The following is a 16073-nucleotide window of genomic DNA, read 5'->3' on the forward strand; positions in this document are numbered from 1 at the left end:
AAATTCTATCTATTATCTTCTATTATTTAACCAAAGAGTGTTACACAAATAAATAGTATTACTTCATATACTTTAGGTGAAAGTGAAAAAAAGGGGTGCAGTCTAAATACTGCGTAACTCTATTTAACCCTTTGAGTGTTAACATCTCTGTTCCACATAAATGGCACTGTCGCTAACATTTGTTATATAAATTCAAGTACAAAATGTTGTGTAAAAAAAAGATTGTTTCCTCTATAAGGTAAATATTACAGGCATGGGTTAAAGTGAGGGGGATCGGGGTGGAACTGAGTTCCACCACCTCTAATGGTGAGGTGGAACATTTTAACCTCCACATTGGCCCTGCACAGTAATTCTCACAGCAAAGCATTCTAGTTTGCAGGGCGATGCCAAAAACCCTACCACTGGCCCTGTCTCTGCCTAATGGCGGTAGGGGATGGGGGGGAATTAGGTGGCATAGAGAAATGAGTTCCCCCCCACCTCTGCATGATCACTTTAAGCCCTAATTACAGGTCATTATGATGAATATAAAGGTTTGCTTGGCAATTTTCACATCTATTTTGGCCACTATTAACTTGCAATATACAGTTACAGTATTAAGTTTTCATTTTAAGGGAAAAACATTTTTTCTATAAGAAATAAAATAAAACTACACAAACATTTTTACATTTAGAATAGTTCATTTTATTGCAAATATTGTTAGCTTCCCAGCCACAATTTGGTGCCCAACTACTAATCAAACTGATCGCAAAATGCCAACAATTGATTTTGTAAGTTAGCATACAAATGTGTTTTAATCATTTGCACTGTCTTCCATGATATATTATATACCTAACTTATACATTTACTATATCGGTCACTGGGTGCATACTGGTTTTTTAGTTACTGTCAGAGGTCAGGTGGGTTTATAGTTCTCTTAATTTTACAATACCTGTTTTGTTTTTTTAAATATTCAGAATGAAGATAATGCCATTTACTTTATGTATTGTAGAAGAAGTCACCTCCCATTATAAGATGGCATAAATGCAACCCAGAAGGTTTAGAATGTAAACATTTGTAAATTAAGCAAGCATTCAGTATAAAAAGCCACACAATACTGCAAACATGTATAATTATGTATGAATAGTATGGCTAATGTATAACATTTTAATGAATTACATTTCAGTTTACAATAGATTCAAAAGTTGGTAAGAATGTCTTGATCTGTAAAATGTCGGTAATTGGCTGATTTCTGTCTTGGTAAAAGTCCAGTCCAGTAAGTAATTCCACATCTCGGACACGAGCTGCATGCATGCGGAGCCTTTCTTCAACCCATTGGTCCTCTGGTTTATTATCCTGAAAGAGCAAGATAAAGGATCATTTGCCACCTAATGTTTTCAGTCTTCAGAGACAGTTTGGTGTTTGTCAGTTGTAGTCCTTCTATGCACATCTTGAGTTGTGACGTCTAAAGAGTCAAAGGAACCCTCAATAATTGATATATATGAAGTTATTTACACACATTCTACAGAACTTTAAAGAGGGGATACATATGGATGACGGACAGTGGGGATGCTGCAGATTGAATACTGACAAGCCTAACCCCGTGTCCCCCTCACAGCTTACGCCTCCCTGCTAGTGCTTAACCCTATCATAACTTTTAAGTAACCCTAACTTGATAACAAATATGAAAGTGGACAGAGCCTTTAGGGGGGAATTCAATTAATGCCAGATGGATTTGTCCAGCAAACACCTGCCACACTTTATAGTAGCAGGATTTCACGTGAAGTTCTAACTAGCCTATAAGGTAGTTAGAACTTTTAGGCGAACCAAACATTCCACTGGCCAGGCCAATCAGGCTGCCATTGGCAGCATATCAATTCAGCAGCAATAGCAATTTAACCCCTTCTCCCACAATTGAATTCCCCCTTTAGTATGCATTTCATTGCACCTTCTTAAACGTTATTTGAAAGTTTCCTTTAAAATAATTTATGATACAGGTGCCTGAACACTGGTGCATGGAAATATGCAGTTATATAAATCAATAAAAAAAAAAACAGTATGGCCAACATAGCATTGGCTGGTATGAAAGGCTAGATTGATTTGCCCCCAAAGCCAAAAGTTGGCAGCCCAACCCACATGAAGCCAATGTAAATATTTTGGAAGCGCAGGGGAATGTGTACAGGAAACAGAATAGCAGATAATCCTTGTAGCAGTATTCTGCATAGATCTGTGAATCAGAGAGACCAGGCAAAAGATAGTGTTCATTTTTAGGGATATGGGTCATAGGGTGACTGTGTGAAGGTCGACATAAATTAGGTCAATTCCTAAACGTGGTAGGGTATGAAATACCACCTGTCGGCTCAAAGAAAATTAAAAACTTATGTCGACTTTTTGACCTTTGATCTTCCCATTGTCGACCTTCTGGCCCTGTCGACCTTAGCCATGTCAACCTATTTAATGTGTTGACCTAAGCCCAGTTGACCTTTGGTGGTCAATGTATTGTATTTTAAGGTTCATATTGTCGACCTAGCGACCTTATCCTGTTTACAATTACAGTACACAGAGTAGCTGGTATCTTTAAGGGATACCGGGGCAGATGTATTAAGCCTAGTGAAGAGATAAAGTCGTGATACATTAGAAGGAGATAATTCACCAGCCAATCAGCTGTGTTTGAAATAGGACAGTTGGGAGTTGATTGGCTTGATTGATTATCTCCACTTTATCTCTTCACCAGGCTTAATACATCTGGCCCAATATTATATGATTGTGTTATTAGATATGGGATGCCAGTGAGAAAGTACAATGAAATATGATGACCAAGAAGCACGCTTGGAAAATAGACTCTACATTGTCAGCATTAATGGCTCTTCATATTCAACGGGGGCGTTCTGCTCTGTTACAGTTAGGTAATATTAACCTTGCATCTCCCAATGACAGGGAACTGTTTTTCTGATATTGTATGCAAACATGTATTAACTTGTCATCTGATGGGACTTTTATGTTGATTTTTGGAATAATTTGAGTTTTTCTGATTACATTTTTATTATAGAGATTATCAAACAGATAAAATAATCAGGAAGGTTAGAAAGTAGGGGAAAATAAGGTAGAATGGAGGGATTTATAGGATTGTATTTACTTATATTGACAAATAATTAGGAAGGGCTATCCTTGGTTGTTTTCATTTTTTTTAGAATCACATCCCACTTTCAGCACCATGGACAGTCTGTGGAAATGTGTAACTCATAATGGGGCAAATGTATCACCTAGCTCAGAGGTTCTCAATCTTTTTTGAATCACGGCACCCTAGAGTATCAGAATATGTTTCAGAGCACCCCTAGGCCAAAGTTTGTTACCAAGAATCAAAAAAAAAAATGAAATTAAATAAGTTGTGTTAAATGTCATCCTTAGGTTCAGTTATGTGGTGAGGAACACAATTCACTTCTTTTTCCCCAAATATTTTATAATTATAAGCCCCAAGCACTGATTTTGCCTGTTTCATTGGCCATAAATAATTTGAATTGGTTCTGGACCACCAACCTGAGGCACCCCTGCAAGTGCTCCGAGGTACCCCAGGGAGCCTAGGCGCACAGTTTGGGAACCACTGAATTAGCTTTAAGTGCATATCTGCACTTAACGCTGGTTAACTGTGGGGGGGGGTTATGTTTTTTCATAAGTATTATCAGAATGCCGAGTAACACTCAGCGGGGCATAACAGCGCTCCTTATTGGAGCTGGGGGGGGGGGGTAATACATTCACCCATAATGGGTGCCCTCTTCTCCTCCTCGTTATGCAGGAGAAGCGGGACCCATTATTTGCAAAATGTTATGGGGGTAATAATACATCTGCCCCAATGAATATTATAAGATAAGGAAGATGATGACAATTAGGGGCCAATTCAGACCCGTTCGTTTGGGTCTGAATTCGGACTTGAATATGCGCATGTGCAAACATTGGGAGCAAGCGGCTTCGGTGAGATACAGTCGCCGAGCCATTTGCTCGAGGAGAGGTGGAATGGGGGACAGGTAGGGAGAAACAGCAGCAGGGGATTGTCCAGCATTTTATAGGCATACCCATGATAACGCTAGGCGCTTCCCTGGGAACACAGGTGGGTTGCTGCCTGCTCAGTGCCACCCCCTTTTCAAATTAAAGCACTAACTGACCCCTGGATGGGTACATACCCTCCTGCATCCAGCTTCCATCACTATGAGTTGTCATAGCAACACTGTCAACGCCGTCTGGCAGCCTCAGGAGCCTGATTACTGAGACCAAGGGAGAGCTGGACACACACACACATATACTATATGGACAAAAGTAGTTAGACACCTGACCATTATCCCAACATGAATATATATTTATTATGGAGTTGATCCCCCTTTTGCATCTAAATCAGCTTCCACTCTTCTTGGAAGGATTTCCACCAGATTTTGGAGTGACTCGGTGAAAATTTAAGAGAACTAAGGTGGTGGACTAAGAGGACTACCCATATCCAGTTCTACAAACTCTACCACTACCCCACTGAATTGGGTCCGGACCAGTCTCCAGACCTAGAGTTTTTCCCTGACCAGCGGTCACCACCTGGTTCTATCCATTTGGGGCTTATTTACGCCCTAACCTAGACGGAGGTGATATACAAATGGGAGAGTGCTACTCCATGAGAAATACCTACCGCAGGCTTCTTTGGACATATTGGATACAAATAACTCGTATACCAGCTGATAACAAGGAGACATCATACATGTAGGAACGGATCTATCAAATAGTGGACTCTAAAAATACAGTACCGTATGAACTGGACTCAGCTTATTATTTCCTCTACTATACTGCCAAATTATTTTTAATATGATATGTCATGTTATATGTTTTTAATAAATAACTCTGTCATTTTACCCCCAATTGGCACGATTAGTATTATTTTTATTAATAATTTAATAATTTGATTGCTTAGCGCAGTGTACCCCTCTGTTTTTTCTTTGTACCTAGAAGGGGCTGACTTCCCCTTATTCACACTGCAGCTTGACAAAGCACCTCATATTCTCTGCGCCCCCTACACCAGTTGGTAACGCGTTATCATCTACCTTTCAGTCTGTGAGAATTTATGCCTCCTTTATGCTGTAGAGCATTTATGAGGTCAGGCACTGATATTGGGTGAGAAGGCCTGGCTCTTTATATATCTTTGTGCACTGGGGCACAGTCATGTTAGAATAGAAAAGGGCCTTACCCAAATTATTGTCAAAAGTTGGAGGCAAAGCATTGTCCAAAATGTCTGGGTATGCTGAAGCACTAAGATTGTCTTACAACGGAGATAAGAAGCCTAGCCCAATCCCTGAAAAACAGCCCCATACCATTATCCCACCTCCACCAAACTTCCAGTTGGCAAATGCAGTAACGTCCTTCTGGCATCTGCCAAACCCATACTTGCCCAACTGACTGCCAGAGAAACATGATTCGGCATTCCGCAGAACACAGTTCCACTGCCCCACAGTACAGTGTCAGAGTGCTTTACGCACTTGTGCTTACATTAAGGCCAGTGGAATTTTAGAAGTCTTTGGCTATGGAATCAGCAGAGCAGGGCCATTGACCCCGTTTTGTGATTTTATGTGGTCTTCTGCTCCGTGGCTGAGTTGCTGTTGTTCTTAAAAGCTTCCATATTTTAATAATATCACTTACAATTATCCAACAGGGATGAGATTTCATGAACTGTCGTATTACAAAGGTGACATACTATCACAGTACCACTCTTGAAGTCACTGAGCTCTTCAGAATGACCCATACTGTATCACAAATATTTGCAAATGAAGACTGCTTTACTTTTGTCCATAAACAGTGTGTGCGTATGTGTGTGCATGTGTGTGTGTACACATGGACAAACAAATGCACAGAAAAGCATGTTATTTTAGGTTCCAAAATTAGTTTTGTGTTGCAAGAAAATGCTTCAAATATCTGTGGTAAAACCTTTTATATTGCTGCCTATTTCAGTATGATCATTGAACTGATTGTCTAAAGGTGCGTACACACGGGGGAGATATATTGCTAGCAATATATTGCTTGCAATATATTGCTGAGCAATATATTGCTCAGTGTCTCCTTTTCAACAAGCGACCAGAGATGGTCGCTGTTGAAAACGAACCTCTGCTGGGGGTGCCGCAGAGGTAATTAGCTGGTCGCAGGAGCAAGCTCCTGCGACCAGCGATTACAATGGGGCAGAAAACGGGAGCGCGCACCCGGCGATTTATCGCCAGGGCACACTCCCAATCACTGGCAATATGGTCGCCTGCGACCATATTCCCAGCGATTATAGCCCCTATCTCCCCCGTGTGTACACAGCATTATGCTCTTCTCTAACGTCCTGTTCTTCAGTGCCTTTTACAAGTACCCACTGGGAGTAGAAACATTCTTGCATACCCCACATATATGCTTTCACCTATAAGTGATGGCAGCAAGGAAGTGTTTTTTGGATGCTCATTTACTTTTATATCCCCAGATAATATCCCTGATAACAAGTGCTGATTACCACTGTATACCAAACACAACTGTGTACATTCCTAGTCCCAAACAATGGCCGGCATACCTATACATCCATGCTGCTGTGGTCATTTGGTCTACAGCATTATGGTCGACAGTCATTTGGTCGACACCATAAGGTCGACTTGTTTCTAGGTCAAAAGTTCATTAGTTCGACAGGTCGCTAGTTCGACAGGTCATTAGTTCGACACTGTCTAGGTCGACAGTCAAAAGGTCGACATGGCGTTTTTCACTGTTTTTTGAGCCAACATGTGCCGACAGGTGGTATTTCATGCCCTACCATCCACTAGGGCGTGGTGGGAGAATAAAATAGTGTGCCGAGCTCAGCAAGGCACCGTGCCCGACGCATAGCGAGCGATGCAAGAGTATGTGGTGCACTTCAAACTGTGTCCATGTCGATTGTGTTGACATTCAGGTAAAAAAACGGTGAAAAACCCCATGTCGACCTTTTGACTGTCGACCTAGACAATGTCGAACTAATGACCTGTCGAACTAACAACCTGTCGAACTAACAACCTTTCGACCTTTTCCCATGTCGACCTTTTCCAATGTTGACATTTTCCCATGTCGACATTATCGCACGTCGACCTTATGGTGTCGACCTAATGACCGTCGACCATAATGCTGTAGACTAAATGATCCCAACCCGCTGTTGCTCTCAGCTCTCAGCCAATCAGAGAACGGCCGGTCATTTGAGAGGTATTTTAAAAATCTAATAACCGCCACTGTGCGTCCTGTCCCCGCTGCTGCTATTTGTTATCACATGCCCGGCCAGGTCAGCCAGCAGCACTCGCCGCACCCGGCACCACGTCCCCTCCCGACTCCCGCAGTGCTGCTGATATATATGAACATCACCGACCGGCCAGGTCAGCACTCCCCGGCGCTCAGGGACCCGCTGCCCGCCCCACTGCTCCACCGGTGTCTGCATACATATGCCTGTCAGGTGGGCAGGCATATGCATACAGGGAGGTCGGACGTGATCGTATGTAGTGACCGTCCGACCTCCCTGATCCGGTCCGATGCGCACAGGACCGCGCATCGGATCAGATATCACACACCTGCGATTTTGGGCAGATTTTACCCGATTATCGGCACAAAGTGCCGAAATCGGATGAAATCGTCCCAAAATCGGATAGTGTATGGGGGCCTTAACACATAGCAATCAGACTTTGAATGACTTCGATTTTCTAAAGGTCACTAAAACAATTGAGTTACAATATGATTAGTAGAGTAGCTGTTTGTCACAACTCCATTTTTCATTCATTCCTCCCGTTCTGTACATTGTGTGCCTAGACTTTAGGAGTTAAAATAGTTTCTGACAGATCTCCCACCCCAGGGACAGGAGAGTCATCTCCTTCCTGGCTGCCTTTGTTTGTATAGATGAGAGCTGGCAGTAAGGAAAAGGCTGGAGAAGTCATCATATGCAGTAATTATGCTTCTGCTTACTGGTCTCACACACACCACTGTTTTCTTCAGAAGAGGAAATCAGTACAGCTATGATTACCCTGTAGGAAGCCGGCTACCAGCTCACCATAATTTCCTGAATTTGTGTCCTAGCTGCATGTTATGACCATTATTTCGTTTTTGGATTGTTTCACCATATCCTGTGATCTGCCTCTTGCTGATAAGGACAAAGGTCATTAGTTGTTACCCCCAAATTTGCATTTTGTTTCATAATGTATTTCTCTCTCACTTAGGGCCTTATTTTGGTTCATTCTTTCTGACAAAATCCTTCTTAGATGGACAAAACCATGTGCACTGCAGGGGGGTCAGATGTAACGTGCAGAGAGAATTAGATTTGGGTGAGTAATTTTGTTTCTGTGCAGGGAAAATACTGACTGCTTTATTTTTACACTGCAATATAGATCTCACTTTGAAGTAAAACCCCACCCAAATCTAATTCTCTCTGCACATGTTACATCTGCCCCACCTGCAGTGCACATGGTTTTGTCCATCTAAGAAGGAATTTGTCAGAAAGAATGAACCAAAATTATTCATTATTAAGTAAATGTATTCATAAAGCAGAATGAACCTGTATTACTATTGACATGTTTCATGCTTTCAAGAGAGCGGTCCTAGTAATAAACCCCCCAAAATGCAAAGGAAAAGCTTGCTGCATGCATACATCTAAACACAAAGCAAAAAAATAATATTTAAATATGGTATTTGTGACTTTAGTTCATGTCAAATACAGTACTTAAAACTACACAATTCCATCAAGTTGCTGGAATGTTCAGGTTTTGCAAATACCCAAAAGTTGCCATAAACTTAAATAATAGGCGGTAGTCTTACAGACCTTAATACACTGTGATTTGGGAACTCTTTGACTATTCAGTATTTTTAAGAATATTTGATTTTTGATTCAGTTGGATAGGGATTTTCTGTTAGTGGCTTTTGGCACTGTATTCGGCACACCCTGTTCCACGGAGTAGGGCAGAAATAAACAAAGATTGTATGTTTGGAATATTATTGCCTGTAACAACAAACTGGGTAGACATTAATGCAACCTCTACCCTACCCCACAGATCCTGTTTGGCTCAGATGCAGATTAACAGGATGTAGATCACCACCTCTGGTTCTTCACACACTTAAACCTAGTGTTCAATACAATGCTTGTTTTTCCAAGTGCGGAGGCAGAACCTTTGCATCTGGACGATGCAGGCAGATGTGTGCTCCTAGTCATTGCAATTATACAGGTGAGCAGGGTTGGTTCTAGGGTGTTCGATGTCCCCCTACAAACAATTCATTTGCACTCTGCCAAGATGTTAATACATTAGGATAAAAAGAGAAATGTGCCAGCTCTGGCTGAGTGATTTACAATACGGTATCTTTAAAAATAAAGTATTTTAATTTCTAATAAAAATACATTGTTGTTAATACGATATATATCCCAATAATCTTGTCAGAACATCATATGAAAAATAAAAAAGGTAAAAAAGTGAATATTTCTCATTCAGCCAGCGCTGGCACATTTCTTTTTTTTTTTCCTTAATAATTATTTATTTATTTAGTATTATTTATTAACAGTTTCTTTTATAGCGCATACATATTCCGCAGCGCTTTACAGAGTACAGTTGAACATTCACATCATAATATAACATTGTTAGGGGAGTGACTACCCACGTGCCAGCTGCTGCTAATTGCGCAACACACAATTTCCTTGTTGTTCTTTTTAAGATGTTAATACATGTTGTTGGTGTAGCTTCCTACTTTGCCTCAGTGATGATAATATATCTCCCTCATAGACCCCTAATTTTCTGGTGGCTATAATACAGAACTGGGCTTACAGAATGGTAAAAAAAAAATAAGCACTACAAAGTCTACTGACGATTAGTACAATGACTGCTTATATAATCTCAATAATCTCAGACAGCCCACATAGACACATTTCATACTTGTCAATTTTGTGGCTTCCCTCTCCAGGTTGGCACAACAAGGGAGGCATAGAGGTTCAATCGCAAAACAATGGCCGGCATACCTATACATCCATGCCCCCCCTTTCATTATACAATATGCTGATTAAAGGCTTTGTCAAGCAGGGGACGGGCTGCAATGATGCAATTTTCGTGACTTGCATCATCACCCCGACCACTGACTGGGTAAGCGGATGGCTGCAGCAGGGAGTGTGTGGAGTGGGATGCCAGCTCTAAGAGATTTGCCCTCTTTCCCAGAAGACAAGGTGAATGAACCATATTCAAACACACAGAGTAGTTTATTACTATACTGGCAGATTACATTATAAAGGGTTACTTTCTATGGTTGTCTATGAAGCCTACAAATGGCTCAACATGTTTTTAAACTGTACTGTAGGTAGACAAACCCTTATAATCATTAGCTTTATGCATGCAATAAATACTGTACCTACTGGAAAATGTTTTAAGACTGTATAACATGGATCAAATATTTTCATTTTACCTTACATATTTATCTTATTTCTAAAATATACTGTACACCATGACTAGATGTAATTACTGTATGTTACTCAACATTTGTGTAATGTTCCTGCTCTCCCCTCAGTTACCATTACACTCATGTTCTTCAGCAGCAGCAGCAGTTGTTTTTCCTACTTGCAGACATTCCAGGCAGTCAGGCTGTCTTATGATATTCAGGTGACCTCACTGCTGTGAGACACAGCAGATCACTGAGGCGATTAAACGTGTTTAGTTCCATGATAATTAATTTCCATTCAGTACGTCAGAAAAAAAATAAAAAAATAGGCCTATTAATAACATACTGACACATTTATCAGCATGAATACATTATCTAAAGCCTCAGTCAATCTTACTAAGTGACGGGATGACGTCACAGTTATAGAATATTAGTCAATTGGTATTGCCAATAAAGCCGGTGGTTTAGAAATGCTGGCCTAGTTAACACACCCTAATGGTCAACGTTTTATGTACATCCATGCATGGCTACAGGTGACTTAATTAGTATCTCAGCCAATATGATTTAACCATCTGTGCTGAGACATGGATATCTTTAAACCTGCACTGTTAAGGTGCCCACACATGGTTCGTTTTGTACTAGATGGTATAGTTCAAATCGGATACGATACGCTACAACAGTGTGTGATTTGAACTAGATGCCATGCGATCTACTACAAAAAGGACTACCTGCACATACTTTTTTGGCTTGCGATATGAACTACGCAGGAGCGCACATCGCATCGCAACCAAAAGAAACATGACACGATTCAAACTACAAGCGTTTTGACTCATTTGAATCACAAGCTTGGAAGAGTGCTGTTGAACTTTGCCAGGTGTGTTACTGTACATTACACATTCTAAGTACACATTCTGGGGGAAATTTACTAAAGGAAATTTGTAAAAAAAATAGGTGTATTTGTATCCAGAAATACACTTATTTTTGACATTTACTATCCCGAAAATACGTCAATTCGTAGTCGTATTGATGTGCTATCAATACGAATAGGAATTGCCGTATTTTCGGGATAGTAAATGTAAAAAATAAGTGTATTTCTGGATACAAATACACCTATTTTTTACAAATTTCCTTTAGTAAATTTCCCCCTCTATGTCAGGGTTGCCGACCCTCCCGGAATTTGCGGGAGTCACCCAAAAATCGGGTCCTTCCTCCCGGCCCCCGGAAGGGTGGGCAACCCTCCCGGAATCAGGGGGACCCCCACTGAGCCCCCCCGATCGCGGCATTTATATGCCGCAATCCGCGGGTCTCAGGGGAGGGTGCGGAGCTAAAGCGGCACAATCGTGACGTTTTAGCCCCGCCCCCTCCATGGATAACAGTTATTTTGGCTATTTGTCGTAATGGGGACGGGGCTTAATGACGTCACAGTTAAGCCCCGCCCCCAAAACGCGTAATGCAAGATTCCTCTCCGGGCTTCTCCCGGAGAGGATTTTTTTAAAGTCGGCAACCCTGTTCTATGTATACCTAATTTCTTTACTGTAAATATTTTTTGTTTTACTGTTTTTGAAGTAGTTATGAGAAGCCAGTAGTAGTGACTTTAAATAATAACAAAACTATTAGTATTCTATTGGATAGCAGAAATGGTATTTTCAAATACTGTAGTAAAGTACAGTCACATAGTTTCACATAGTATACAGACAGCATGCAGTACCGGTACTGCTTGCACCCAGACAGAGCATCACAATACTCAGAGACAACAAAAAATAAAGGGGGCAGAGCAGTAGAATCAGGAAAGCACTATGCTAGATTTGCAGTAGCTTATTTCCCCGATGCAGAAAGTGAATGCTTAAATGAGTAGTGCTAGTCTGCCATTTCCAAGCAATTAATTTATTTATTAACAGTTTCTTACATACAAATTCCGCAGCACTTTACAGAGAATATTTGACCATTCACATCAGTCCCTGCCCCAGTGGAGCTTACAATCTATATTACCTACGCACACAGACATTCTTGGGTTAATTTTGCTGGAAGCCAATTGACCTACCAGTATATTTTTGGATTGTGGGAGGAAACCGGAGAACCCGGAGGAAACCCATGCAAGTACGGGGAGAATATACAAACTCTGCACAGTTAGGGCCATTGTGGCAATCAAACCCATGACCACAGCGCTGTGAGGCAGTTATACTAACCATTACACTGTCCGTGCTGCCAATGTAAATTGTCTCTGGACATCTAGATTCAGTAAACATACCCTGCATTATTTTCTGAACTCCTAGTAATATGTGTTAGTGATATCCAAATATACAGGCTCCAAGACAATCACCCTTAATGGTGTGTACATACAGAGCGATTAGCGGGCCAATTCGATATCAACGGCCACTGGAACACAGCAGGGGTGCAAGCATCAGCGGCAAGGAAGGAGGGATGGCAGGTGGGGCGGGGGTCTTGCTGCATTGGCCCTTGTTCTGAGATAGAGGAAATAGGCTACTATAGAAATAGGCTGTGCATCGGGATCGAATCACGATCGGGCGTGGCTAAACAAGCCGCAATTTTTTATAACTTGCTATCCATTTTCACAATATAGTCAAAATCAATAGCCAAAATTGCACCTTGTGCACATACATTGGGCCAAATGTAATATGATGTGAGAACTAGAAAGTGGGAGATTTTAGGAGAGTTTTCCCATTCTTTTAAAGCGGCAATCATTTACACTGAAAAACCAGGTTCATTTTGCCATATAAACAATTGCCACTTTAAAAAAATGGGGAATACTCTCCAAAAACCTTTCACTTTCTGATTCTCACAACCGAATATATTTGGCCCCTTAAGTTCACATTGGTTTCCAGTGTACTAAATTATTTGAAATAAAAAAATATCACAATTCCCTAGGAGCAACCATAATGGCTAATTTTTTAAATTAATCGGCCACTTGGCTACAGAGTACTTACCGCGCAGCTTTCACTGTTGTCTGATCTATGCGGAATGATGAAAGACAGGACATCGAGATTCCCACTGCAACTTATTGGAGTCTCTGCAGTATTTTTGCAGCTGGTCAACACCATAAAGTAATGAGTAGGGATAGGAATGCTGGTTCCTTCAACATAACTGTAGGCAAAGAAGTAAAAATGGGTTAAAAATAAATAAAGTGAAGATTCTAAATGATGAAGGAAAGTAAATGGAAACTGCCAGTCTAGAACTTGGCATCATGTCATAGTATAGAACATGGCATAAGTACATACAGTATAACAGCTACGGATTCATACAGGATGAGGCAAAGTTAAGGTAAAATGCAATTTGGTTTTATGTACCGGTATGTATCGTGCATGTTTTCACACTGTGCATGTGTGGGAGCTCCATGCATGTACAACTAATACAGCTAAAAAAACAAGCTCAGATTATTCTCCGATAAATGAGTGACAGCATTTGTTAGCATTTGGGACCTTACTCTAGTTGACACACAAAGTTGAGAAATTCTCAGCTTTTATGTGTCATTTAAATACCGCCCGTCTGCACGGCCATCCGCCCCCCCCCCTCGCACGCCAAGTTCGAATGGATGTTTAGCATAAACCACCGACCATCGAATGATTTCTACAGCGCTTGCAGATGTAAGACACCTCTCTGGTATCTTACATCTGCGAGTGCTCTGTGCTGTCAGCTAGCCGCCCCCGCACCATCAGGAGATTACCATGGGAACGCCCATGAAACATTAGGCATTCCAATGGATGCATGCCCCCGGCCCACACTGCTAGATGCAAACAGGACAGTGAGCAAGCAGATCTCCACACCCGCTCGCACCAAGCGGCTGCACATGCACATAAGAGTATATGCGCATGCACAGTCGCGAAACATCGCTCCCCTATATTGTGCTTGAGCATTATTCTGTTCGACCTGTCGATACTGACCAAGCTACTGGTTTAACGTGATGGTAACCTCATTACCCAGTCTTATTATAGGTCTCTTTGTGTTATGACCTTGGTCTGTATATTGACCATGATTCTTGTCTCTGCCTTGTGGACAGTCAGCTACTTCTACTGTAGTTCTGGCAAAGTCTATCACTACCTATAAAAAGTTTATGGTGAAAATTAAGGTAGCCCCATATACTCCACTCCTCATATGTAGACAGTGCCAATATCAGATTAAAGGGATTGCATCCTTTCTATAGACCTTTGCATTTCTGTTTTTAGGTTGCAGTACAAAAACCCTAGAGGGGCAATGTTAGCCTCTCCAGTCTGTAGGTAGAACTGCTGCCCGGGGATAGAGATAGAGTACCAGCCAATCAGTTTCTTTCATTTTACAGACTGTCTTTGAAAAATTGCAGGAGTTGATTGGTTGGCACTTTATCATTCACAGTTATATCTCCAAATGTCCAAATGGTTATAAATATCCCATTTGGGGCTAATTGAGCATGCATTGCTAATTTGAGAATTCACTAATTGAGCAATTAGCAAACAACTGAGCATGCGTACCATTCGCATTGTGCATACGCAAAGGGAATTAGCGACTGAAAATGCATATCGATCATAAATGCAATGTGGCCGGAGCATGACTAATAGGAAGCCCGCCTTTGGGGTGGAAATCTGACGCTTTCTGGGTTTCCCCAGGCATTCCCAGGCGTTTTTTAGGAGGGTCTGTGGAGTCAGCGATGACCACTTACAGCCTGTCTTAATGGCAGATTAGCTGAAACCTCAGACTTAAGCCCACACGCTTAGATTATTCCCTGTTTTCGATTCGATTTTGCTTATAGAAGCAAAATCGAATCCACATCGAATGGTTTTTAGGACACTTTCGATCTGCATTCAATTCGAATTTTCCCATTTTCTCAAAATCGAATAGAAAAATCTACTGTGCAGCCAAGGAAATCTTGAATTCGATCCAGTAAATCAAATGAGTACATTGTGCCTACACTGTGAAATCGAAATCTAATCGAATGCAAAAGTACAGATCTAATGCCAAATCGAATGGGATGATCTAATGCCAGATCTAATAGAAAATCAAATCTAACATCAAATCTAAGCGTGTGTACAGGGCTTAACTTACATTTGCACAGATCTCACATTTGTAAAGAACCTTCTATGGACCGAGAATTGCAAATTGATTGCCATTCTCTTGTAATTTAGCAAGGTGTTTCCTTCTTTTTGAGTCTGAGCGGCGGGTTTCTCCTCACATTCCACTACAAATTATCTGATTATTGATCCGTGCTGAATTAGCCCCTTAATGCATTGATATCAATTTAATTAATCTATCTGATCAGGGACACTACACATAGATATGAGTGATCTTACAAATGATATTGCTTGTTACTTGCACTTACTACTAATGGATACTTGTGGAAATGTAGTAATGAACTCCCTATTACCTATTTCAAGAGGAATAATATAATACACTTTGAAAGGTGGCACTTTCCCACAGTATTTCTTGTTGACATTAGCAGAGATAGGATATTACTGTATACATTTTTAAAGGGTACTGGGCAGAACTGCAATGTACACATACTGTAGCTCTCCTTTTGTTTTCTATTGATAGTAGTTATACAAAACACCAGGGGTAACCAACTTCAGCCCTTGAGTGCTACCAACAGTTCACATTTTCCATACCCCCTAGCTGGTGCACAGGTGCATTCATTACTAATGCAGGGTCTCACTCGGGATTTGGACATGGGTCCGTACAGGTAGCGACTCAGCATTTGCGAT

The 16073-nt window shown here is 41.1% G+C and overlaps 1 protein-coding gene across 1 annotated transcript in view; it reads right to left on the reverse strand.

The window, feature by feature from the left end:
• Positions 1-663: 663 nt before the first annotated feature.
• ENPP3 (ectonucleotide pyrophosphatase/phosphodiesterase 3) overlaps positions 664-16073 on the reverse strand; it is a 128110-nt gene continuing 112700 nt past the window's right edge. Inside the window, exons 24-25 of the mRNA XM_083176707.1 lie at positions 13332-13488; positions 664-1332 (exon numbers count right to left, since the gene is read on the reverse strand). Of these exons, the coding sequence (XP_083032833.1) occupies positions 1159-1332; positions 13332-13488 (331 nt within the window). The 3' untranslated portion in view covers positions 664-1158. The remainder of the gene's footprint in view (positions 1333-13331; positions 13489-16073) is intronic.

This window comes from Crinia signifera, chromosome 3, assembly GCF_055691185.1.
Source record: "Crinia signifera chromosome 3, ASM5569118v1, whole genome shotgun sequence".
Classification (NCBI taxonomy): Eukaryota; Metazoa; Chordata; class Amphibia; order Anura; family Myobatrachidae; genus Crinia; species Crinia signifera.